Source organism: Rhinopithecus roxellana, chromosome 8, assembly GCF_007565055.1.
Source record: "Rhinopithecus roxellana isolate Shanxi Qingling chromosome 8, ASM756505v1, whole genome shotgun sequence".
NCBI lineage: Eukaryota > Metazoa > Chordata > Mammalia > Primates > Cercopithecidae > Rhinopithecus > Rhinopithecus roxellana.
This window is the reverse complement of record NC_044556.1, coordinates 66,099,561-66,126,734: the sequence shown is the minus strand read 5'-3', so window position 1 is coordinate 66,126,734 and position 27,174 is coordinate 66,099,561. Positions and strand designations below refer to the sequence as shown.

Here is a 27,174-nt window from a genome sequence, read left to right as displayed (position 1 = left end):
GAAGGAAGGAAGGAAGGAAGGAAGGAAGGAAGGAAGGAAGGGAGGGAGGGAGGGAGGGAGGGAGGGAAGGAGGGAAGGAAGGAAAGAAGGCAGGCTCCACTCATTTATGAATTAAGGTCAAAATTGGAATTGGAAAATAAATCAGAATAACAATATCACATCCCCCAAATTACTCTGCCTAAAAAATGACATGAAATCACTGCTGCCATTGTAACCCTATTGGATGACAGGGTAGAGCTGTCAAAGTTTTGTAAAAAGAATTTTGGTCAGCTGAAAACAAAAACAAAAAAGCAAAACTTTAGTTTCTACCCAACTAAATGCTGCCCTAATTCAATAGTTTTTCAATGATAACTTGAAAATAGTCAATAAGTAAAATATTCCTTTCTATTTACCTTTCATTGAAATCCATGATTAATTGTCTTTCACAACAGAAATAGCACATTCAGCTCTGAAAAGAACAATTTGTATTACTTTTCTCAAGATGTATTCTGGATAGATGTTCTTTTGGTTCCAAGTTTAAGAAGTATTTTTCCCAACTTTTTAAACTTATATATTTATTACACACTCGATAACCAATCCTAAAAATAAATTGTTAAAATAAGAAATAAGATGGCTCATGCCTGTAATCCCAGCACTTTGGGAGGCTGAGGCAGGAGGATCATTTGAGGCCAGGAGTTTGAGACCAACCTGGGCAGCAAAGGGAGATCCCATCTCTACAGAAGAGTGAAAAATTAGGGAGGCCTGGTGGTGCATGCCTGTTATCCAACTACTTGGGAGGCTGAGGGGGTGGGATCACTTGAGCCCAGCAGGTTGAGGCTGCAGTGAGCGAAGATCACATCACTGTACAACCGCCTGGGCAACACAGTGAGACCCTGTCTCAAAAATAAGAAGAAGAAGATAATAAAAAAGGAAAGATCTTAACAGATGATGGCATACATGAAAATGCCTATGGATGCACATGTCCCTTAAGTCAATAAGAGTAGAATCAGGGCCTGGTAAGGCAGGAGTCACATTTATGTAATGGCCTGGCCATTGGGACTCTAGTCTAGAAAGACTTGTTGTCAAGGGAGTTACATTATCTCTTCTTTTTCCTTAGAGAGCTTTAATGGAGGGGAGGGAGAGACTATGATCTGTGAAGGGTGGTTTGGCTGCAATGCTGCCTGAAGGCAGGAGAATGAACTCTAAGGCAGCTTCAGCATTGGAATAAGAGTCTGGGCCACACTCAACATCTTTGGAGTTCAACCGCTATCACTACTGTATTTGGCCACAGAAAGGAGGGGCCGTTCCAATCTTCCTTACAATTACCGCTCTAATTATTACATTATACTTTCACAATTTAATCCCTTTATTTGCCTCACTGCCTTTTTGGGGCTAAGTGAGCACCACAGTGTGATGCCTGATGATGTAGCTAGCAGGGTAGCCTCACCAAGTGCTGCGCAGCTGCCAGCTACAAGCACAGCCAGGTGGGCAAGTCCAGAGTGCTAATCTGGACAGTGACATCTCTGTCTTCTGCTCAAAATCCTTGAAACTTGCTCTCTCCAATATGGAGTAAAACTGAGCACATACATCAATGCCAAGAATCACCCTGTGCTTTGCTCTGTTAAGCTTTTGGTAGCATTTCAGCATCCTAAAGAATAATCATGCATAGAATTCCAATTGCTCTATTCTAATTATTGCTCAGTAAATAACTATTGCAGAGCTATTAATGTCTAACCTATAAAATGTTTTGAGACATGTATCAGGAAATTTTTTCACATTGTTATTCTATCTTTACAAAACATACCAAAGACTCTAGGGTTTAATCCCCTAAACCCTAAACATTGGTATTTCCTCAAGGCAGGAGACATTTGTTAGAGGAATTCATCTCAATCCACAGCCTTTGGGAACAAAGCTTTAATAAAATGTGCATAAGAGGACACTCCAACCAGCCTGCTGTCTGAATCACAGTAGGTTCTCAGTAAATATTTGTTGAATAAATGGGAGTGGTTTTCACATCGAGAACCTCTTGCTTATATCAGTCCACTCAGTGCTCCTGAATTTATCCCAAAATATTTGCTTATCTTTGTGTGGTTACATGCAGAGCTGTGTAAACTGAGTTAACAAAATCAAATTAGTAACAGTTTAAATTTTGTATACTTTGTAACCATAAGGATTGCAACACTGTTGAACAATGGCTGGTAAACACCCAAAGATTTGAGGTGTGCTTTCATTCTCAAGTTTTGCAGTGGTACCAAATAGACTGAAGAGATTTCTCAAATGCCCAGAGGTGATAAAAAGCCTTGTGCACAGACCACCATTGTTTTTAGCTTACTTGCTTTCCATGTGATTTTCTATTTCATTTTAAACTTAAGTATTCTGAGGTTAACGCCTTCAACTTATAGATGAGGATAAAGAAAATAAAGATCCAGTAAATGAAAGATTTTTGTAAGAAAATATCAGTAAATATAGCAACATTGAGCCAGAAATTATAAAGATACAGCTATGAAGATATTTAGGACATTCATATATACTGCATACAACTTGGCTTTGTGCTCTTCATTTACAACTGTGAAAGGCTATGAAAAGATTAGGATTAAGTATCTCATCTAGTATGTAAGAGTATGATGTCTTGAGAAATTGTGCTGTGGGTAAACTTTTTTTTTTTTTTTTTTTTTTTTTTTTTGAGACTGTGTCTAGCTCTGTCACCCCAAGCTGAAGTGCAATCAAGGCTCACTGTAACTTTCAATTCCTGGGCTCAAGCAATCCTTCTGCCTCAACCTTTCCAGTAACCAGGACTACAGGCACATGCCACCATACTCAACTAATTTGTAAATTTTTTTATGGAGATAGGATTCTCACTTTGTTGCCCAGATTAATCTTTTTTTTTTTTTTTTTTTTTTTTTTTTTTTTTTTTTTTTTGAGGCGGAGTCTCGCTCTGTCGCCCGGACTGGAGTGCAGTGGCCGGATCTCAGCTCACTGCAAGCTCCGCCTCCCGGGTTTACGCCATTCTCCTGCCTCAGCCTCCCGAGTAGCTGGGACTACAGGCGCCCGCCACCTCGCCCGGCTAGTTTTTTTGTATTTTTAGTAGAGACGGGGTTTCACCGTGTTAGCCAGGATGGTCTCGATCTCCTGACCTCGTGATCCGCCCGTCTCGGCCTCCCAAAGTGCTGGGATTACAGGCTTGAGCCACCGCGCCCGGCCCCAGATTAATCTTTTAAACTTTTGGCCTTAGGGATCCTCCAGCCTCAGCCTCCCAAAGTGGTGAGATTACAGGCATGAGCCACTGTACCTGACTAAGTAAACATTTTGATTGCGTTCTCATCAGCCACAGATCAAGGAAGTTATGTAACAGACAACAAAAAAGCAAGGGAGAGACAGTATAACCAATTCCACTAGGGATTGTCACTAAAATGCTCAGTGCAACTGATGGAGAAGAGTTGGATTTCCAGATGCTCTTAAAAGTGAAGGTGGGCCGGGCGCGGTGGCTCATGCCTGTAATCCCAGCACTTTGGGAGGCTGAGGCGGGTGGATCACGTGAGGTCAGGAGTTCGAGACCAGTCTGACCAATGTGGTGAAACCTTGTCTCGACTAAAAATACAAAATTAGTGGGGCATGTTGGTGCATGCCTGTAATCCCAGCTACTTGGGAAGCTGAGGCAAGAGAATCACTTGAACCCAGGAGATGGAGGTTGCAGTGAGTCAAGATCATGCCATTGCACTCTAGCTTGGGCCACAAGAGTAAAAATCTGCCTCAAAAACAAAAAGGAAAAAAAGGGGGAAGGTGGGAGACTGCTCTATGTACACATAAGTGTTTTCAGAATCATGTTTTATGGAAATATTTAAAAGGATTAGCACTTAACAAACATTACTTCTTTTGTGCTTTGAAAACTAGTACATCACAAAATTAAGAAGGCTCCAAATAAATTGGTTTCAGTTCTGCCCAACAAGGGGCCATTAGATGATGATGGTCTATGGTCAGTGGTAAATCAGCAGTAGCATGGTCTAGAGCAGTGGTTCTAAATTTGAATTCGCATCAGGATTACCCAGAGGGTTGGTAAAATGCAGATGGCTAGTCCCACCCCCAGAGATTCTGTTTGAGTTAATACAGGATGGGGCCTGGGAACTTGCATTTCTTACATTTTCTCAGATGATGGTGGCACTGCTGGTACAGCCACTGCACTTTGAGAACTGTTGTCAAATAATACAACGCAGTACAGTGCAGTGGTTCTTAACTTTGCCTTTACATTAACCATCACCTAGGAAGCTTTCAAAAATCCCCCCTTTCCCTGGCTGTACCCAAGACCAATTAATTCAGAATTTGGGGACATGAGCCCTGGCATCAGTATGTTTTTTTAAGTCTTCCACTGATTCCAATGAGCTGGCAAGTTTGAGAACCACTGATATGTGGGAAGATAGACTTTGTGTCCATAACTGGTTGTTAGGAAGACACATGTCGTAAACCACTGAACAGAACCATTGGTGTGCTGTGGATCCTCAAAATATATGTTTTTCCTTCCCCTATTTTCTTCAAAAGTGAATCACAAGAGACCTAAAAACATGAAATTTTTTGCCAGAATATATATATATATCTATAGCTTTTTAATGAACTGAATTCTAGATCTGTAGATCACCAGTTTAAAAGGGCATAAACAAATTTCAGTCCTATTTTTCTACACTATATGGGAGAAATAATGTCATTTATAAATCTGAAATCTATGAAGTTTGGGGTATATATCAATTATATATGTTGGAGGTACATTCTATCATTCAATGACATTTTATTGGCATAATTTGGAAATTTTTTATATAAATTCATTTAAAAGTTAGAAAAAGTATAGCCAACCACAAGGAAAAAAGAAAGATGAGTAGGTAATTAAATTGGTCTAGAGCAGTGATTCTTAAAATTGGTCCCTGGACTGGCAGCATCATCAGCATTACCTGAAAATTTATTTAAAATATACAATCTCAGGCAGGTCCCCACTCCAGATCTAATGAATCAGAAACTCCAGAGGTAGGACCCAGGAATCTACATTTTAACAAGATTTTCAGATGATTTTAATGCACACTCAAGTTTGAAAATCACTGGTCTAAAGTATTTATTTTCATGCATCTGTAAGAAGATCCAAAGGGGTCAAAAACAGTGTTAGTCTAATGTGCATTTGTACAGTTGCTCTATAGACCCACATTGCTCTAACAATAACTATGCGCTTATAAACTCTACCCAAAGTTTATTATCCTTGCACCATTAAAGCTTAACTGTAAGAGGAAAATTAATAGATATGGAGTATATCTGGGGGGATTTTAGTCTATAAATCTTCCACTATCAATTGTAATCTATTTCTATTTTCTACTCGAGAGAGAATTAAAACTATGGTACTTGACTTATGAGAATAAGAATAAGGAAAAACAAAAACCCATCATGTGAGGTTGAAAGTGGGGAGAGTATTCCCAGGTCCGACACTAACCTTGTATTGTCCTCTTGAAGAACGCCTTGCAGGCTTCACATGATGCTACCCCATAGTGGTACCCAGAAGCGATGTCACCACACACTAAACACAGTCTCTTGGGCATCGAGTTGAGCATGTATTCACACTTGGTCTGGGGATCTTCAACGATGGTGCTGGAGCAGTCATCATACAGTTTCCTGACAGGACCACTGCCTCCCAGGATAGGAGCAGAAGGGTAGAGAGGTGGCGAGTCAAGTCCGTTCTGATGGCCATTCATGGTTGAACTGTAGCTCCCACTGGCGTCTGATGAGCCACCAGGGCTGTGGTGGTTGACGCTGTCCGTCAGGGAGGCCGGGCTGGAAGGTTCCGTCTTGATGAAGGACGAACAGCTGGAATCAATGTGTCGATCTTTGTTTGACATTCTGCAGAGAAGCCTGAGATTGAGGGAGATACAAACAGAGAGAGAAAGAGGAGAGAGTGTCAAACACAGACACCGAAAGAGGTAGAAACAAAACAGATGGTGAAAAAATAGAGAAAGGGAAAGGGAAAGGTAAAAGGAGGAAAAAAACCTTCAGATGTTAAAAAAATTCATATGATAAGACATTGCTCTTTGAGAGTGTTTCCTAAGGGCTAGGGACTATACATCATTCATTCTCTAGTCAATACTTCTTGTTCTACAAGAAGGTAATCAGCATAAGGGCATGACAGGGTTACAACAAAGGGCCCAGACAGGCCATAGACAAAAGCTCTAAAGGGTCCAATTGCTTTTATTTTACCTTTCTCTTGGAGAACCAGTGTCAATATCTAAATCAACTCTAGATTCTAAATTTATCAATGGAAGAGGTGGTGATTTGCAAAGTCTATACCATTTCTAAAATTGTATTTATCCTCAGTCTACCTTTCCTTCCTTATTCTGATGCTGCAATCATTTTATTATGAGTGGAATAAAACTTTTATTTTCAAGACTGAACAGATGATTCTCAGCTCTGTAATTACTGTTTGTCAGCACGCTTCCATAAGCATAACTGTGTCTTTTATTGATCTGACTAAAACACATAGGGAATATATCCTCAATCACTTTGTTTCTTTATTTAAATTGCTCTATTTCATAGCCATTTGGCAATATAGAAAGACATAAAGTATAAAATTAACGCCAATATTTAAAGATTATTTCCTAGAGCCTGCAAAACTTAGTGACTGATCACTAGCATTGATTAATAAATGTGTGCATGTGTTCTTATGTGTGATATGCCATTATTTAAGAGATGAATCAGTAAAAGCCATTTGAGCCTTCAGTATACCTGTGAGTCCACAAATCTGATATTATATTATCTGATGTTACAAAATCTGATGTTATATTTATATTCAGTAAAGTAGAAATGTATCAAATTTTGTCCTAAAAAATATATTTGTGATGGTCCTTCCCCCACTTCTTTTTGTCATTTAACATTATACCTCCTAAAAGGAAAAATGATGAAGCATGTAATCTGGCACACTGTTTCTCTTATCTAGAAGAAACACTTCATCCCTCTTTCTTTGTTGGTCTCACAAGTGACCGAATTTCTGGAAAGGTAATTAGATAAAAAGATATAATTGGTCCTATTTTCTTTTTATTTAGCCATTGTGCAAAACCTTGTTTAGCAAAATCTCTAAGAAGCTTCCGAGAGCCCACTATAGAAAGAAGAGGTGACAGTCAAGAAAGGGACTTAGATAATTGCTTCCCAGTGGAAAGCTGATTTATGGGAATCCCTCTGGGTAATGGTCATTCACTAGAATTTGGGGGACTCGTCACAGGATAACCAAAGCGATGCAGTTATCTCTTTTACTATAAATCTAACGATTTTTGATCATTGCACAAATTTCATGCTCTCCTCCAGGTACTCCATTGTTCGGTTACTTTAAAATGAAGAAAAATATGCAACTTTTCTGGCAGGAAGTTTCACTTAACTGTTCCAAGAAGGCGGTCTCAGGAGCAAAGCATTGAGGCAAGATCTGCCTCTTACCAAAGATATTTCACTTTGAGAAAATCTTGCACAGCTTTCTGAAGTCAAGCAGTATCAGGATGTGAAGAAAGCAAATAGGAAGGAAAAAGCCACCAAAATACCTTCGTGCTTTCGTCCACCCACTTGTGTTGTCCTAAAGAACTAGCGAAAGAAAAAAATATCCCCCTCGCCAGCCTGAACTACGGCGTCCTCTCTCTTCTGCATCTGCTGCCTTGTACCCGTCACTGTTAATGAACGTTGTAATTAATAGATCGCTCTCCTTGTCTCCCTAGCACTCTGGGCTAAGCACTTTCCTCAAGTCAACGTTTGAAAGAAAGCGGGTCGGCACTGACTTACAGCAGCCCTGTGAATTCCTTTTAATTTAGAGCACTTACACCACCACTTCACTTATTACCTTATAATTACTGGACTGCGCGCACATACATTATGATCTTAGACTAGAGTTAGAAGTTATTAGGGTACTAAACCATGCTTGCTCCCCTTTCCTCTCTCCAGCACTGAATTTCTCACAGCTATGACAATTAACTCTTTTTCACCATCTGCCTACAAGGCACCATTTCTTTATTTAATTTTTTTTTCATCCAGAGGAGAGTTGCTTGGGGCTGTTTGATCTTCAGGCCCTCTTTTTAAAAATTCTTTTTTCCTCTCTCTCTTTTCCTGTATCTTCCATGGTCACTTTCACCCCAGTTTTCTTTTATTCAGGCTCTTCCTCATGGACTTGTAAAATTTGCAGAACTCTTGATTTAAAGAACGAGGCCAGAAATTGCCCTCCTATTTACGGATCAGTTATTTGCTAAACCATCAAATATTTATGTGTCAAATGCATGTTGTTAAAGTCCCTGAAAAATAGGGACTCTCCAGCAAGCTGTTTCATCCAAAATCTCACACCATAACTTGGCAATAGGCTGGAAAAAAACAAGGAAATTCAGGAGGCACGAGCTGCCAGAGAGGTCCTTGAAACAGAAGAAATACCTTCTCCTAAACAAGGTCTGGCCACTGGAGCCATAAATGAAAGTGAACCAACTGGGTTTGTGCTGCAGGTTGTGCATGTTTTTGCCCTACCACGAAGTGTTTCCTTAATTAATATCTTTTGCCCCGTGGAAATCGTAAAAGTCAGAATTGCCATTTATCAAGTGCTTATTATGTGCCAGGCACTGAGCTGAGCACTTTACAAATATTACCCCTCATTGAATCCCCAAGATAACTTTGTAAGGGAGGCATTTCTCTTTAGGAAACCGAGCCTCAGACCTTTCAAACTTTGCTGAGGGTCATACAGCTAGGAAGCAGTGCAGCCTGAATCCGAACTCAGGCCTGACTCCAAGGTCCAGAGCAGAGATGTCTCGAGGACAACAGAGTTTTTAATGGTGTTTATTTACTCAATTTTAATAAATAAGCAAGCAAGCAAGGTAGAGGTGGCATGCAGAGATCTACTGCTTTTATTTCTCAGCAATTACATCCACAGCCCATGTATAAGTGGAAAAGGGCTGAAGGAGCCACTGTGCTGGCTGCAGGTCTGCCCTATTGCATCACCCACCCAGGGTTTGCAGTGATGCCTAAACAGAATCCCTGAAAGAACACAGTTGTCTCCTAATTACTACTTAGCTCATTACACTGAACACTTCCTAGACACTATTATATTATAACCTAAAACTACAGTGAGTTTTAATTCTCTGCCTCTCTGTCTCTGAAATTCTACAGCTCTATTATTCAAGCCTGAAATATTCACAACTATCTATAAATTCAATTGTCAGCTGGTGGGTTTTATTCTAGACTTCACTTCAATCTAAAATTAGAGGCACTAAAATTCACATTAACTCTAAGAGGAATGTAGTGAATAGGACTTTATTTCAAAAGAACACCTTTTTGTCAGAAAGAGCCATTTTCAAAATGATGGCTTTATCTGTAGCCAAAGAGAATAAGCCCAATTCCACATTGTGCTGTTAATGCAGAAATTTTAAGTCACATTGGATTAATAAAAATCTAAATTTAGTTAAGAATTATGAATAGAAATAACATGTGTCGAAATATGTGGGAAATATTTATTTTAAAGCGTTAGTATGGTTACTATCATTATTTTAAGAGAAATGGTGAGATGAACAGGGAGTAAGACCAGGTAGCTCCCTTCCCAAAACCTTGGAATGAACCCCCTGAGAATAAACTGGAGGGGGAAATAACAATGTCAAGAATAAACTTTAGTTTCTATACGAGACACTAGGTTTGAGGAATTTAACAGCTACCTGAAATTTCAGGGCTTTAAAAAGCATTTCAGCACAGTTTGAGATACAGCATCAAATAATTCTGATGATCATGCTTCAGCCTAGGAAGTCTTTTCCTAGCCCTGCTTAGGGTCAGCAAGGGTAAAAATTATCTTTGGTGTTAGATACAAAGGATCAGCCAAACAAAATGTCTTAGTTGTTTGACTATTTAAAGATGTAATTTTTGAAAGTTCATTAATGGTGTGTATATGTGTGCACATAGAGTGAGAGAAAGAAAGAATAAGAATCAATTAAAGTTGCTGCTGTAGGGGAAAAAAGGATAATCTGTAAGTTAATGTTCAATTTACATTGTAATTATTTTTGGATTAATAATTGTTTTTGGAGAGTTTACCTACATCCAGGTAAATGTGTGATCGTGAATGAACTGTCAGGAGTTTGAATCTCCACATGCACGTGCTGATGTTCAAAGTGCTCTACATTTCAATGGAAGGTCTGAAGCTCAGCCAGTACTTTCATTTGTTAAACACTGGTATAACAATAATGTTCCATAGGGTTATGCATTATTAACCCTTTCACCGAAATACAAGTTCTTAACAAGCAGCTGTATTTCATCATGTGAATTTTACACAGATCTTGAATTCATTTGCTACTGTATTTCCCCCCAAAACAAATGGAGAAATAAATGGGAAAATGGGTGCATAAAATTCTCCTAAGGAATGTGTGTACGGATCATCTTAGATCTTCTCGTTTGTTATATACTAAGGCAAGATCTTCTGACACTTTTACTATATCTATACCAATAATAAACCCTTTGGTAGGCTAAAGAAATGGCAACTGAAGAACTTAACATATTTTCTTTTCTTCTTTGTCATCCTTAAGGGCCTGGAAAGGTAATCACCATCTTTATAAATTTCAAATGCTTTAAAAATTTATTTCCAATATTTTTGTATAAGGACACAATGCAGCAAACCTCCAAGTTTACATACAAATACAGAGATAAGAAGAGTCCCCAGCTCCTGTGTGATTCACTGGAATCACATAATTTCAGGGACGGAAAAGAAGGTTATCAAAATCACTACTGATTCAAAACAAAAATGAATCTATGGTGATTGGTTGATTTTCTATGTTCTGAAATTACCAGATTAAATATTTACGTATTTGTGTTTAAAAAAATAAAAAGCTCTTAATAGCCTATTGTGTGTGTGTGTGTGTGTGTGTGTGTGTGTGTGTGTGTGTTTTATGCTTTTCGAAGAAACCTCTAGACTAATGCTGCAGCTCCCGGAGGTACAGGCTTCAGAGCCCATGACCCCAGCAGCTCCCATGGCAGACTGAGTTACAACTTCAAGCACGCTACTTTACAATGAGCTTTTTTTCTCCCTGCTTCAACTAATTGCACTCTCGTAAAGTGGCAAAATGTGAATCACTTAGTAACAAAATGGGCACCAGCTGCTATTGTCAGAGAATGGTGATGCTGAAGAAAGGGAAAGCAACCGAATGAAGTGTCATGTCAGAAATCAACGGTGCAACGTGTGATTTGAGAAAACATGACTACTTTACAGAGACAGGGTGTCATTATGGCATCACAGTAATACGATGCTTTGACAACTGCTGGGTCTAACATATCATCATTGCATTAAGGTACACTGGCTTAGTTGGAAAAAGAAGAGAAAGGATTTTTTCTTTTAATAGGAAATATCTTAAGGTCTGCCTGGTTAACCTAATGGAAGGAGATCATTAATTGTAAAGGAAGAATTGTGAATCCTGGTCCACACGCTCAGAAAGATAAAAACACATGGGCAACTTATGCACATATGCTTCTGTACAATTTTAAGGCCTGCTTTAACAAACATTGAGTCCTATCTAATAGAATGGATTTCTGTATATCAGGATCACAATGAGTTAGATTTAGTAATGCTACTTCTTGATTCTTTGAACAACTAACTTATGCATTTAGTCCAAAAGACTCTCTCTAGCTTACTCCATGAAGAACAAGAATAATAAAACAGCTGCCCTCAAAGCTGGTGCCTGAGTTGCTGACAAGAGATAGAGCTATGTAATGTGGAGATATGGAGCCAGCCCCCTAAAAAGAAAAATCAGAGCTGAAAGCTCTCCCAACTCTGTAAAAGGCTCTCTGCTGCAAGCAAAAAGGAAATTCAGTACAAGTAACCAAGACCTTCAACTCATTTCTGGCTGATCATTGAAATAAAAGTGTCCCATGCATTATAACTTCATACCTACTGACCAAACTCTTAACAGCAGGACCTCACTGAAACCATATCTGCTTTTAGGGTTGTAGAGTTCAATGGTCCTTTCTTATTTAATATTTTCTAATATTAGGTTGGTCAACTATCCTGGTTTTAGCAGTAAAATCCCATGTCCTGGATACCCCTGAATCCCAAGTAAACCGGGATGGTTTGTCACTCAATCTGACATATAAAGATACCGATAGAATCCTATGTCTTCACTCCTGCGAAATCTAAGGGATTTGGAAATGGAGACAATTCATTCCTTGCAATGGAAGTCCAGAAAAATGGCAAGAGAAATGCACTAATAAAATCGACTAAACTAATGGGGACTAGGGGCGTTGTAAGTATGTATGTGGTGTAAGTGTCTGTGGACACAGCAGCATCCCATTTTACTATGCTGTGCAAGCTGGAAGTGACTGCTGATTTCCTTAAGTCATCCAGACTATTTTAGATGTAGGAAATTGCAGTTGCTTCAATTTGTATTGCCAGGTGATTTCTTATGCTTCCTGGTTGATAAACTTTATTAATGGGAAAAGAAATGGTCCTGTGATATCACAATGTGTTGCACATTATGATTGTTGACAGTTTCTGTATTTAAGGATTCGATCTGATGCAGAGGCGCTTAGTAGTGCAATTTATCCTTAGCTTGTTTTCTTGGACCTATTTCAATCTGGGGGTGAGCATCTCTTGTTTATGGCTCTAAATACAGTAAGTGAGCTACTGACAAATCAATAAAACTGTTAAATGCATAATAATGTCGAGTAATTGCATACATGATGTTTTGCATAATTAACTGTCTGAGCTTTTCTTTAATATAATGGGCACTCATGTACTATAGAGCAGTTATAAGTCTATAAAATATACACAGTTTATATGAACCATGATTCTGCTTAAAACTCTGGCTAATCATCTACATCGGCTTTGAAGGGAGAGCTCTCTTCCACTGCCAAGTCCAAATCAATTCTTATGACATTACTTTATAACTAACATGATATTTAACTGATGATGGCTATTAGCTATTATACAGATTGCATTCAAAAACTATAACAGTAGGGGGGAAATACCATTTAGTTTAAACAAACTTCTGCCATGTAATCAATATTATTGAGGCAAATTAAGTGTTTTAACAAGTGTGTATATTTGCCCTAATGCAGCTTAATTAACTATATCTTCACAACTGCTCAACTACATGACACCAATGGATCGGAAGAGAGAATCTCGAAAACCTCCTAGACAGAAACAAAGATGCACAGCAGATGGAAAAACAAGCATTTTGTCTCCGATCCCTGAAAATATTTCTTACTTTACACAATTTACTCTTCTGTGAACCAAAAGCCTAAAGACAGCAGGGCTTTTGAACAGTGTGCTACACTGAACCATTTGCGCAGTAGATGTCCCAGTATTGACCAGGTCACTATGCCCAGGGTAGAGTCTAACGGCCCTAGGCAATGGGTGGGGACCACTACTAAAACGAAAGGTTTCTATGAGATTAAAAAAAAAAAAAAAGTACCCAAGATAAATCATTAAAATGAAGCTTACAATATATGCTGAATGTAACATTTATTCGGTATTAGAGATTTACTATGCCATGAGCAGACCTCCTCTGTAGTAAGCTTTCTAGGGGAAAGCAATAGTCTCCTACTTCTACAAATCTCTGGTCTTTCAAACAGAAATATGGATCAATAAAGTTTGCTTGTGTTCAGACAATTCTGTTTTCAAGCAGTCAAGGAGCTCACCGAAGAGAACTCGACACAACAGAAGGGGACTGACAGCTAAATGAAGACCTTCCCACAGCACCGCGCTAGAGAAGAAATAAACAGACATTCAACTCATAGAAAGTCTATGCACTGATCTTTACAAATTACAATTGAATATAGATGCTTTACTCACAGACACTCCAGCGATGGAGTTCACAAATCAAATCGAGGTCAATGAAAGCTCAGGCTTCCTGAATGTCCCTTTCCTATTCTCTGCTATACTGAAACAGGAAATGCAAATGCTATCAGAAGTTGATATAAGGATATGGAGATCATAGTATTGATGTCATTCTTTACTCATTAAGAAAATGTTTTGTAAAAGCAATTACAATGACCAATAAACCAGCTGCCTCCACAGACATAGGTCAGTTCACCAAGAGTGGAACTCTAAAAGGTACTCTGCAACTGAGTGAATCACAGTGTTGAGCAAATCTAAATGCTAGGAAATCATTGTTGAAATAAAGGTTGCTTCAAGCACATATGAAAATTTCTGTGTTAGATGGAGATTTGCAGTACAATCAGAGATAATAAACTCCATCTGTTGGGTAGCAGTTAAACTATATTTATATTTTTACCTTAATAGCTTAGTCTGCAGTAGTTAACATCTGGATGTAAATGCAGCTGGTCTTGGGTGATCTATAGCAGAGGTGACATTATATTGTTGGTATCAGGTGTTGTCCAGCTGAAGCAGAAGAGCAGTGGGGAGGCAGGGAGGAGAGGAACTCAGCTAATTATTAATCCTAAAAATTCCTCCTCTATCCTCTTTTTAAATAAGCATTTCATTGAGCTAGTTACTTGAAGAGAAAGTAAAGCTAAAACACAAAAGCCACTATTTGCAGGCAAGGGAAAATAACATATATCTGCACATATATTTAATTCAAGCCATGGAAATGACTAAGGATTTATTTTGTAGCATGACAGGATTTTTTTTTTTTTTTTTTTTTTTTTAAAGGATTATTCAGCAGCAAGATAGCATTCGGTGAAGCCAGTAGAAGCCACTGAAAAGCCAAGAGTTCAAATCAGGATCTGCTTGTCATTTGTCACATTCAAAAGTCGAAATACAAACATGCAGAGAAAAATTTCTAAACATAATTTGCCATTCTAAAAAGTCAGCTGAAAAAAAAGAACTATACCAGAGTCTCTGCTGCCTGCTTTTCTTCTCCTCTCCTTTCCCAGGGAGCCCTGACTTCTTGAAGTATTTGACAGAGTACTAGACATGGGTTCTAGCTCTGGATCTAGGCACTGTGTAACTGGAGCCAAGTCATTGTACCACACTGACTCTCAGTTTTCTCATTTATAAAATGAGAGTATTTGCCTACATGCTTCTTAAAGAACTCCGGCCATTTTTAAAAACCATATATTCTACTCAAATAAAAAACACACTGGCTTGTGAGTCTGATTAGACCTTGAGAGCAAGGACTATTGCACCAAGGAGTACTCTTCAAACTCCCAAATTTTCATTTCCTTTGCTGCCACTGCACTGAGTCACCATTCAGGGGCATGCCAGGGCCCGTGTGTGTGTGTGTGTGTGTGTGTGTGTGTGTGTGTGTGTGTGTGTTGTGTATATGTCTGTGTGTGTGTTGCAAGAGAATAAGTAATGAAACAACTTGCTACATAACAATGAAACTGCAGCAACCACATTCAACTGAACACTCACTCCCAGTGGGCTACAAAAAGACAAACAGAAACGTTATCATTTTAGGGGAGCTGTGGAATGGGACTCTGGGTTTTTTCCTAGAAATGGTTCTCTTTTTGCTCATTACATTTTTGGTGGGAGGTGTTGGCGGAAGGGCACTTCCCTGCAATCAGTGTCTAAGTGAATGTTTGTCCCAGTGTGTGACACCACGCTGTCAGCAAGCAGCGGGGAGCTGTTGAGTTGTTACTACATTTGATTTGACTGCCAGTAGGAAGCTTCATTTCTACCAACTGTTAGTTGCTCGCTCAAAGAATCTTCTCTTCATTTTTGGAGTGATTTTTTCCCTCTCTTCTATTTCCCATTCCTTGATATGTTGGAAGCCCAAATGCCATGTGGATTTGTAAGAGGCAACCTTAGTACTTGGCCCCTAAGCTTGTCAGATCTGAGAATCTGGATGCAAAGGATCCATGCAGTTTGTTCAGTGTTCCTGGTCTCTCATTTAGCGTCTCCCACATCTGAAGATTGCATTTTAATTCGGAATCCCTAGACCACCCCAAGGTCAACGCAGGCATGAAGTGGTTCTGCCACATTGTGGCCATGTCTTTTTACATGATGGGATTTATTTTAGCCAACAGAACAGATATTTCTGCAGCCCTTACTAGGTGAAAACAAGTGTTGTCATTCACCTTTTTGTGAAATTTTGTTGAAATCAGTGCTAGTTTTGGTGATTGCTTCTGGCACTTTAAAAAATTTTTCTGATTTGGTAACTTTACTACATCATCTGAAAGTCTTTCTCCCTAAAAAATAATAACTTTGGTAATTAGGAGTCTCAAATAGTGCCTCTGACAACGACTTCTGATAATGAAAAGGATCTTTGGAAAAAAAACGAAAGAATATACATGAGTGAAAAGGGTGAGAAAAAAAGAAAAAATAATCCCTGAGAGATATAACGAAAATTCAGGCTGAATGAAAAAGTAATTAACACTAAAGAGCTAAAACTGTAATTAAGAAAAAATTTCATTAAGAGGAAGCAGGCAAGCCTGCTTTTCTAAATATGACAAGGTGCCGTGTAAAAATAAAATAGAAGCAGGTTTCGGTGAGTGGAGCAGGAAAGCCATGTCTTTAACCAGATCAAATTCTCGAAATTGGCTGTCAAGACAGGATTGTTGTGATTTATACCCGTCTATCAAGTGCACGAACGAGAGACAGAGAGAACAGAGGCAAGCTGCTGTCGCTTCCATTCGCAAAGAACCTTTAATTTCCACAGCACCATCTGTTACCAAATCTAATTCACATTCCCCCTTAATCTGGTTTAGTTCCATAATACTAATTCTTCCCCAACCTTTATGAACACAAACCACACAAAAACAAAACAAAAATAAAACTACAAAAAACAAGGCTTTGGTTCTCAGTGAGTGAGAAATTGAATATTACAGAGTTAAGATGTTAAGGCTCTGGTGACGTATGTGAAGCAGGCTCTCTTCCTTTAAAATGTATTCCTGGTAAGGGGATTTGTTTTCAGCCAATGAAGAGATATGAAATTGTTCATATTTGGGGTAAAAAAAAAAAAAAAAAAGATGATATAAAAGTAGGCCGGGGACATGAAAGCAGAGGTTGTCATAAAATACAATTGTTGTCAAGTTTAGTCACTTTCAGAACTAGCTGTAAAATCACTTTGTCATCGCTTTCATATAGAGAAAAACTGAAATTGTATTTTAGGTAAGGAAACTCAAGAGAGTGGTGTATACATTCAGAAAGAGTGGAGAAGGGTTGGGGAAAAAACCTAGGAGGAATAGAAATGGAAAACAATTACATATATCTTAAAATAGAGAGATGCATATGGGTAAACACACATTAACTTCCCTCAATCTAAGATTCTATTAGCACATCCTTTTGATTCACCATTGCTTCTACTCTTAGTCAATATAATAACTGGCATTTGCAATAATGAGTCTTCAGAGCTATAAAATTAGAAAGTGCTTTCTGTATCAGAGAAAGATTAAACTATGCTCAGTAAAGATTTAGTGTTAAATGTATTTTATTGCTCTCCAAGTCTGTGGAAATTTGTTATCTCTAAAGGCAATAGTACATAAAGATCCACAGGCATCCATTACAAAATGCAAAAAAGGTACCATGTGAATACTGGGGTGAGTTTTGATTACACATTTAGTCAACTGGCTCACTACCTAAGTTTTCTATGACCATTACAGTAATTATCATTTTGTTCTCTAACCCAGTATTATAGAACACTAGCTAGGTTACATAATATCATTCCCTCACTTTCAGAAATAATTGGAGAGACTGTGATGTAAAATTTATATTTATCACAGGTCTGATTATCACCCATAAATATATTTTTATAGAGAGGACTTTAACATGTAAAGTCCATGGCTGGACTTTGAAGTATCTTAACACATTTTTTAAAAATCCAAAATGTTGGGATTTTTTGGATTTTTAAAAATTTGGATTTCAACTATTAGATGTAATAAAAGCCGGATTTTTAAGAGATATGGGAGATTATGAAAGAAGATAAACTGTTTTATAACACTGAAACAAACAAAAAACTTGAGACCTGAATAAATATGACTACACACACACACATATTATCTATACAGTCCCTATGAAAACATCAATGGATGTCATAAACAAATGTAACTGATTAAAGATGATACAGATGAAAAAATATAAGGCAACACTCTTAAGATTTTCATTATTCAATAAGGAATATGCTAATTCTGATATCCCTAAATTATAACATGTATTCCATAATTTTTAGAGTTTCTATTTCAGTTCCAAATTAAAGAAAATTTTCAGTTCTTCACACACAGAAGAGAGGCTAAAATTCATAAGACTGACAGCAATAAATGCTGAGGAAGATATGCAGCAACTGAAAATCACATATGTTGCTGGGAGGGTATAAAATGACGCAACCTCATCAGAAAAAAAATGTTTGGAAGTTTCTAATAAAGTTAAAAGGACACCATATCACAGCATTTCCACTCCTAGATATTTACTACAAGTGAAAACATATCTCCACAAAAAGAACTGCTTAGGAATGTGTATCACAGCTTTATTTATAATATTAGCCCTAAGCTGAAAACAAATCAAATGTCCATCACTGATGAACAAATAAACAAATTATGAAATATTTACCTGTGTGTGTGTATGTGTGTGTGTGTGTTTTCATGTGTGTGTGCGCTCAAAGGAATCCCCGTCAAAGACAAAAAGAAATGAACTGTGATAAATGCAATCACATCGCTAGATCTTAAAAACATCCTGGCCAAGTAAAACAAGCTAGATGCAAAAGCATACATACTCTAAAATTCTGTGATGTTCCAGAACAAGGAAAACTAATCATCATAAGAGAAATCACAGTGGTTTTTCTGGAGCAAGGAGTGGGGATTGCCTAGAGAGGAACATAGGGAAGCTGGTGGTTTTATGAATTATATGGGTCAGATTTGTCAAACCTCATCTAACTGCACAGAAAATATGTCTGGTTGTAAATTGTATCTAAAAGGTAATCTAAACAAAATTTTAAACCATGAGTTAAACATAATAGCTATGCATTACCAGAAGTTTTCCTTGATTCCTATGCTCTGTACCAGATCATAAATAACCGGATATTCTTTTATCAGTGCTTACTTCCACCTCTCATTTACATGCAATGGACTAGGGAAGTGAGAGGACTTACTGAAGGACTCCCAGAATTACAGGCAAAACCCAATTCAAACTCCAGATTTCCATCTCTTAGGCCAGCTCTTTTCTTAACTAAGGCCTGCGGTGAAAAATATTTCACTGACTTGAATGATAAAATGTTTATCATATTCTGTTTTTAAAAACTTATAAAATCCTTGCAACTGTAAACATAACATAAATGCATTCATGTGTATATTTTGGAAGAAAAGAAAGCTAACCTGCCTTCATTCGCCATTTTCTTCCCTCAAAATATGTCCAATAATAAAATGGCTTTAGGAAATCTGCAATGTGTGAGTAGTCATAATGTGTCAGTGTAAGTCAATCAAGGTAGGCTTAAACATTTTCTTTGTTTGGTTTGGTTTGGCTTTTGTAACAAGGAAGTAGATGCTATAGAGTATAGAATAAAGAAAAATGTAGAATTTAGGAAGTAGAAATAAGAAAAAGAGGATAGTCATTTGATTTTTCAAAATACGGTTAAGCTAAAAGTATATACACACAAAGTAGAACGTATTAGGGAGAAAAATACCACATATAAAACCTGAGTAGGTAAAATGATACATTTCAAAAAAAATACATAATTTCTAAGAGGCTACCAGGTAAGAAAACTTGCATAGCAACTGGAATAAATTGAAAAATGATTTCATCACCAATTTGCCAAATGCTTCTGATGTAGTAACACCTAGATGACTTTCCTTAGCAGGAAAGGAAATAAATCATAGGGCTCATTTCTTGCCTTTAACTTTCACACACACAAAGTTTATAGCATTTAGTATTAAGGAGAAACAACATAATTATACAGCTAATTCATGTTTTCCTGAAAAGGGGTTTCAGTAGAATAATAAAACTGTGTGTATCCCTGAAGACAAATCTGGCCAAGTTCACCATCCGTCCCTTTCAATGGCTCCACACATGCTACAGGATACCAAGTCTCTTAATCCGAGTGTCCAGACCTGGGCCTTCCCTGAGCTGACCCGGCCTTTCCCTTCAACCTCAGCCTTGTATCTTAAACCATCATGCATCGTGTAACAACATGTCAGTCAACAACAGGTCACAAATACGACACTGGTCTTGTATAATTATAATGGAGCTGAAAAATTCCTATCACCTAGTGACGTCATAGTGCAATGTATTACTCACATGTTATTGGTGATGCTGGTGTAAACAAACACATTGCACTGCCAGTCATATAAAAGTATAGCACATACAATTATGTACAACATGTTGTACTGATAATGATAATAGATGACTACATTACTGGTTTATGTATTTAGTATACTTTTTAATCATATTTTAGAGTGTACTCCTTCTATTTACGAAAAAAAAAAACAAAGTTACTTGTAAAACAGCCTCAGGCAGGTCCTTCAGGAGGTATTTCAGGAGAACGCATTGTTGTCATAGGAGATGACAGCTTCATGCATGCCACTGCCCTGAAGACCTTCCAGTGGGACTCGATGTGGAGGTGGAAAACAGTGATGTGGATACTCCTGACCCTGTGTAGGCCTAGGCAAGTGAGTGTGTGTCTATATTTTAACAAAAGAGTTTAACAAGTAAAAAAAAAATCTAAAAAATAGAAAAAACCTTACAGAGTAAGAATATAAAGAAAAAAAGGTACAGCTGTACAGCATGTTTGTGTTCAAAGCTAAGTATTATGATGAAAAGAGTCAAAAAGTTGTTTAACATTTTAGCAGTTTATATAAAGTTAAAAAGTTACAGTAAGCTATGGCTAATTTGTTATTGAACAAAGAAAATTTTAAAATAAATGTACTGTCACCTAAGTGTAGAGTGTTTATAAAGTCTACAGTAGGATACAGTAATGTCCCAGGCCTTCACATTCACTCACCATTTACTCACTGACTCACCCAGGGCAATTTCCAGCCCTGTAAGTTCCAGTCATGCTCAGTGTCTTCTACAAGTATACCATTTTTTATCCTTTATACTATATTTTTACTGTACCTTATGTTTAGATACACAAATACTTACTATTATGTAACAATTGCCTACATTATTCAGCACAGAAACATGCTGTACACATTTGTAGCCTCTAGGTTATATGACATAGCCTAGGTGTGTAGTGGGCTATACGATCTCGGTTGGCGTAAATACACTCTAGGATGTTCACGTAAGGAAATTGTCTAACAAAAAATTTCCCAGAACATATCCTCGTTGATAAGTAACACATGGTTGTATACATGCAATGCTTAACACTTTGTAAGTCCCCATGCTAATCAGCTTTTCACACTGTTTTTCCTTCTCTCTGGAATTCAACTTTCTTACCCTTGGTTCCACTTTCTGCACAATTTCCATTCATCAGTAAAAGTACAATTGGGTTATTATTTCCTCAGCAAGTCTTTCCTGACACTCCTTCCTTTAGGCTCATAATACTATGAGCCTATTTCTATAATTACAGTTAACATCTTTTTGTGTGTGTGTAATTAAAAAAAAACTAGAGATGGCATCTTGTGACGTTGGCCAGGTTGGTCTTGAACTCTTGGCCTCAAGCAATCCTCTTGCCTTGGCCTCCCAAAGTGCTAGGATTAGAGGCATGAGTCACCACACCCAACTTTAACATCCTTTTTAATGTGCAGTTATCCCTCAGTATCCATGGGGGATTCATTCCAGGACCTCCCCTCAGATACCAAAGTCTACAGTTGCTCAAGTCCCACATACAAATTGATGTAATATTTGCATATAACCTGTGGACATCGTCCCATATACTTTAAATCATCTGGATTATTTGTAATAGCATATATAATGTAAATGCCATGTAAATAGTCATTATACTGTATTGTTTAGGGAATAATGACAATAAAAAAAGTCCGTACATGTTCAGTACAGATAAAACCATCCTTTTTTTCCGAAATTTTTTATCTGAAGTTGGTAAAATCCATAGATGCAAAACCCACAGACACGGAGAAATGATTGTACATACTTACATTTCCATCCTTCCACTATGAATTAACTGTTTCACATTTCTATTTAACCCTGTTCCTGGGTTGTTGAGTAAATGAACAAACCATGAATTCACACACACAAAAAGTTGTGGACTTTAAATGTTGGATCATACATTTCCTAAATAAAAGTGTTGTTTATACAATCTCAAGAATTTGTGAAATAAAACATTAAGCATAGAAAAACTATTTTATGAAAGACAAAACAAAACAAAACCCAAAAACCTACTAGGTGAAGTAGTATAATGATTATAAGATTTTTAAGTGGAAGGCCTGGTTTTGAGTTCACCAGCATTGTCATTTGCTAAAGGTAAACTCTAACATGGTATCTGCAAGCCTTGGTTGCTAAAGCTGTTAAATGGAAGGTATATCTCATTGTGAATTTTAACAAGATTAAATAAAAATTATTTGCATTGAATCAGAAGGATATCAGTGAGTAAGGAAGAAAAATGCCATTTTAGGGTGAAGGAGGATGACCCCAAAAGTGAGAAAGTAGGGAATAGTCTCAGAGAATGTAGGAGGGTGTGGTTCGGAAGTATACTATAGGGGATATGGAATCAGAACTGGGTTCAGAAGCCCATTGGGGCCAGATTGCAGAAGTTTTGAAATATCACACTACCTAGATTAGATGTCACTTTGTAGGTAATGGGAAGCTACTGAAGGTAACTAAGGAGAAAAGAGAAATCAGTCAATTTGTGTTTCTTTTTTCTTTTTCTTTTCTTTTCTTTTTTTTTTTCTTTGTTTTTTCTTTTATTTCTTTTGACATATAGTCTCACTCTGTCACCCAGGCTGGGGTGCAGTGGCATGATCAGACCTTACAGAAGCCTCTTGACCTTCTGGGCTCAACTGATCCTCCTGCCTCAGCCCCGAGTAGCAGGGATTACAGGTGCGTACCACCACACCTGGCTAATTGTTTTTGTTGTTAATACAGACAGAATTTCGCCATATTGCTCAGGCTGGTCTTGAACTCCTGGACTCAAGCAACCCACCTGCTCGGTCTCCCAAAGTATTGGGATTACAGGCGTGAGCCGCTGCACCTGGCCCAATTTTTGTTTCTGTTAAACACTGTTTTGGCTCCAGCATTGTCCATATATTCACTCATTCATTCCTATCATGTTTTAGGCCTATAACTTGGTAAACAAAACAGACCACATCTTTGAACTCAGTGTTTACAGCCCAACTATGAAGCTAATATTATATTATCTTCATTTATCATGAAGATAAATCATGAGGAAAAGTCCTGAACTAAGATGGTGGGAAAGAGAATGAAAAGAAAGGAGATGAATATTATGGGAATCATCAGAGGAGGTTTTTGCACTCCTAGTTTCTACAAATAATATATAATAATTAGTCAAGCTACAATTTCTTTGACAAAGTACAATTTTTAATATATAATATAAAAACAATGCTTTGTCATGGAACTGATCATTTTCTTGAACTGTGGTAGTGATTACAAAAATCTCTTACGTGATAAAATTATATAGAACTAAACACACACACACACACAAATGAATATGAGTAAAACTGGTGCTATCTGAAAAGTCCACAAACTAAACACACACACACACACACACACACACAAATGAATATGAGCAAAATTGGTGTGATCTGAAAAGTCCACAAACTACAATTACCTGATTGTAATATTATGCTATAGTGATGCAAATAGTTACAACTGAAGGAAAATGGGTAAACAGGATTCTCCGTATGATTTCTTACAACTTCATGTGAGTCCATAATTATCTCAAAATAAAATTATCTCAAAATGTTTTTAAATTAACATTTTCCTTGAGGGCTAGACTATAAATCATATTTGACTTTGTATCCCCAGTACTTCATGTTATGCTGAGTTCATGTCAGCTACTTAATAAATGTGTCACTTAAGAGATGTTTGTTGAATAAGTAAATGAATGAATTACAAAGCATCACATCAAGTAAACACATCATTTCTGTTTACTAATGCTATGAATCTGATCTCTTGAGTTTCTATGTCTGAAATATATGTTTATGACATTAATTTAAATAATAGTCATGAGTATCTGATTCTAGATACCATGAAGTCAAGATCATGAAGATTTCACCAGTGTGAAAAGGTGGTTAGCATGGGACTTACAAAGCGTTAAACATTGCATGTACACAGCCATGTGTTATTTATCAATGAGGATATGTTCTGGGAAATTTATTGCTAGGCAATTTCCTTATGAGAACATCCTTGAGTGTATTTACACCAACCTAGATCATTGAAGATGCTGGCATAGATGCTTGGATGGTTCTCTCTTCCGCCACCACATCTCACAGTGTATGGTGAATTCTCAAAATAATGTTCTTAAGAAATACTGATATAATTTTATATGTCCCAAAAAGGTATACAGAAAGTTTGTTCTTTTTCTTTTCTCTGCTAAGGCAGGGGAAAATATTACAACCCTACTGGTTCTCAAGACAACATTGTAAGATGAGTGTTATCTCCATTTTACAGATGAGGAAAGAAGGCTGTGGTAGAACCAGAACCAAACTTGAATTTCTGTTAAAATCCTTCACTCTGCACTACAAAATGCTGTACCACAGCGATTTAATATCAATATTTTATAACAGTCAACTTAATATGTCAACTGTAGACAGACCTATATTTAACACTTTAATCTTCTAAAGACTTTTTTATTCTTTAATTTTCTTTAACAACTGTATACTCAGTAAGTGCCATGATGTACCTGTCTTGACTATTTGACCCCAAAATAACAAAACTGTGACCAAATTAAAATAAAAACAAAAAAGGTAACTTAGTCCTTCTTAAATGCCCAGTAACAAAGAATAATAGTGTTGAAAAGTCAAAATTACAGAGCAACTTAAAAAAGACTAAGATTATTTATATCATAGTTACTCCTTAATTGGTACAGAAATAGAGTCTTCTAATAAGGAGAAGCTGACTTATTTCACACCATGGAAAACTGGAGCTAGATATTAGGTAGAACTTCCTGGCCATATATTTGCTGTCATTAACTGTATCAAAATGTATAATTAATATAAATTAATTAACTCACTGTGCCTCAGTCATCTGTTAAATAAAATGGGATACTAACACCTATCTTATCTAATGTACAGGAATGTTGAGACTCACAAGATAAAACAGGTATCAAATCTTTTGAAAAGCTTAAAGCATTATGCAAAAATAAAGTACTACTACAAATTTGTAGAACAAATTATCTCTTTTTTTTTTTTTTTTTAAGACAGAGTCTCGCTCTGTTGCCCAGGCCAGAGTGCAGTGGTATGATCCTAGCTCACTGCAACATACACCTCCCGGGTTCAAGCGATTCTCGTGCCTCAGCCTCCTGAGCAGCTGGAACTACAGGCAAGTACCACCACATCTGGCTAATTTTTGTATTTTTAGTAGAGATAGGGTTTCTCCATGTTGGCCAGGCTGATCTCTAACTCCTGACCTCAGGTGATCCACCTGCCTTGGCCTCTCAAAGTGCTGGGATTACAGGTGTGAGCCACTGCACCCAGCCCAACATATCATTTTTAATTTTTGGAATAATCAAGTATTAAAATCTGCATCTGATTTTGTAATATAAATCCAAACTTACCTTGAATACTCACAAAAAGTTATTCAATTTTTGAGATTTGTTGTGATTCCTGTTTGTTTAAGCACTTTTAGTAATGCAATCTGAGTTTTACCAGTCTTTCATCAATTTACACAATATTATACCAAATGATTTCCTTAATTCTCAGTACCTGAGATTAAGAAGTTATGCTAGGTGTTTATAGCACAGCTTTAATCTAGTGAATTCACAGATCTTTTGTGAGTATCTTCGAAGCGCAAGGCATGGTGCTAGCTGTGATAATGAGGTCTTTTTCCAAAGGAAAACGTGGTGAATTTCAGGGAAGGTCAAAATAGCCATGCTAAGAATTAAAGTTGTGTGGAAGTTATGCAAGAAACTAATGAGGTTAGAGCCCTCCATCAGATTCCACGTGGATAACAATTTAACACAGGTTGGGGGAAAATGTGGAGGCAACTTCTAAAACTGCTTAGCTACATTCAACCATCTTAGCCGCTAACCACAAGGAAAATAAGACAAGATAGTGTGAAACCTGTCACTACTTCCGGAAATAAAAATGACTCCTGTGAATAAAGGCAGTCTTAACCAAGAGCCATGGAAACTTCTCTGTGGAGTCACTTTAACAACCCACAATATTAAGAGTTCTCAGTCTCAGTAGCTGCTGGCCACACCCTAGAGGTTTAAGCCCCTGTCCCCTCCGTTTGCCCCTAAGATGTGGACAGTTCATCCATCGAGTTTCCAGAAGGGAACTAGATATGGCGGGGATATGTATTCTTCTTATCCAAAGCTCAGTAGGAATTATTGAGGGAAAACAGGGAAAGGAAAAACTAGTGCAATCCATCTTATGAAACCCTTGGCCAATGTGACGTATTAGCTAACTAGTTAGATATATAAGATTGCAAGTTTCGGCCTGGCGCGGTGGCTCAGGCCTGTAATCCCGGCACTTTGGGAGGCCGAGGCGGGTGGATCACGAGGTCAGGAGATCGAGACCATCCTGGCTAACACGGTGAAACTCCATCTCTACTAAAAATACAAAAAAAATTAGACAGGCGTGGTGGGGGAACTGTAGTCCCAGCTACTCGGGAGGCTAAGACAGGAGAATGGTGTGAACCCGGGAGGCGGAGCTTGCAGTGAGCCGAGATCTCACAACTGCGCTCCAGCCTGGGTGACTGAGCAAGACTCAGTCTCAAAAAAAAAAAAAAAAAAATTGCAAGTTTCCTCGTGGAGTACATATGTCCCTGTGCAAACTCTACTCATAACTAAGCCTCTTTTTTAAATGGGAAAATCACAAAATAAACAGTAAGTGATGGTCAGTATAGAGGCATTAACCTTACAGATCTAAAAAAACAATATGATGGTGGATAGTAAGAAATAAACTTAGGGGGTGTCAGAAAAATAAATGGAAATGAAGTAAGGAGTTTGGTTTCATCACTTCAGAAGCCTCTATTGAAGAGATGCCTCCTCCAATGTCTAAGGAACCAAAGCATCTGTGACTCAGGGAACTGAGTTCAGGAAAAACAATCTCTTGAAAAACGGCAACTTCTATCCTAGCCTAGACCCACATGTACATATTTCTCCCCACTCTCCAAATTTTGGCTGATGGATTAGCCAGTTCAGGTAATAATGCTGACTGATGTTGTGAACTTTATTCATTCATCTATCTTTCTATCCCTGGAATCTCACGAGGCTGAGG

The 27,174-nt window shown here is 37.7% G+C and overlaps 1 protein-coding gene across 2 annotated transcripts in view; it reads right to left on the bottom strand.

Annotated features, from left to right (window-relative positions):
• ESRRG (estrogen related receptor gamma) overlaps positions 1–27,174 on the bottom strand; it is a 226,144-nt gene that overhangs the window by 174,646 nt on the left and 24,324 nt on the right. For both annotated transcript variants that reach the window (XM_010366505.2, XM_010366471.2), the window contains one exon: positions 5,444–5,859. In XM_010366505.2, coding sequence (XP_010364807.1) covers positions 5,444–5,846 — 403 coding nt within the window. In that variant the 5' untranslated portion in view covers positions 5,847–5,859. The remainder of the gene's footprint in view (positions 1–5,443; positions 5,860–27,174) is intronic.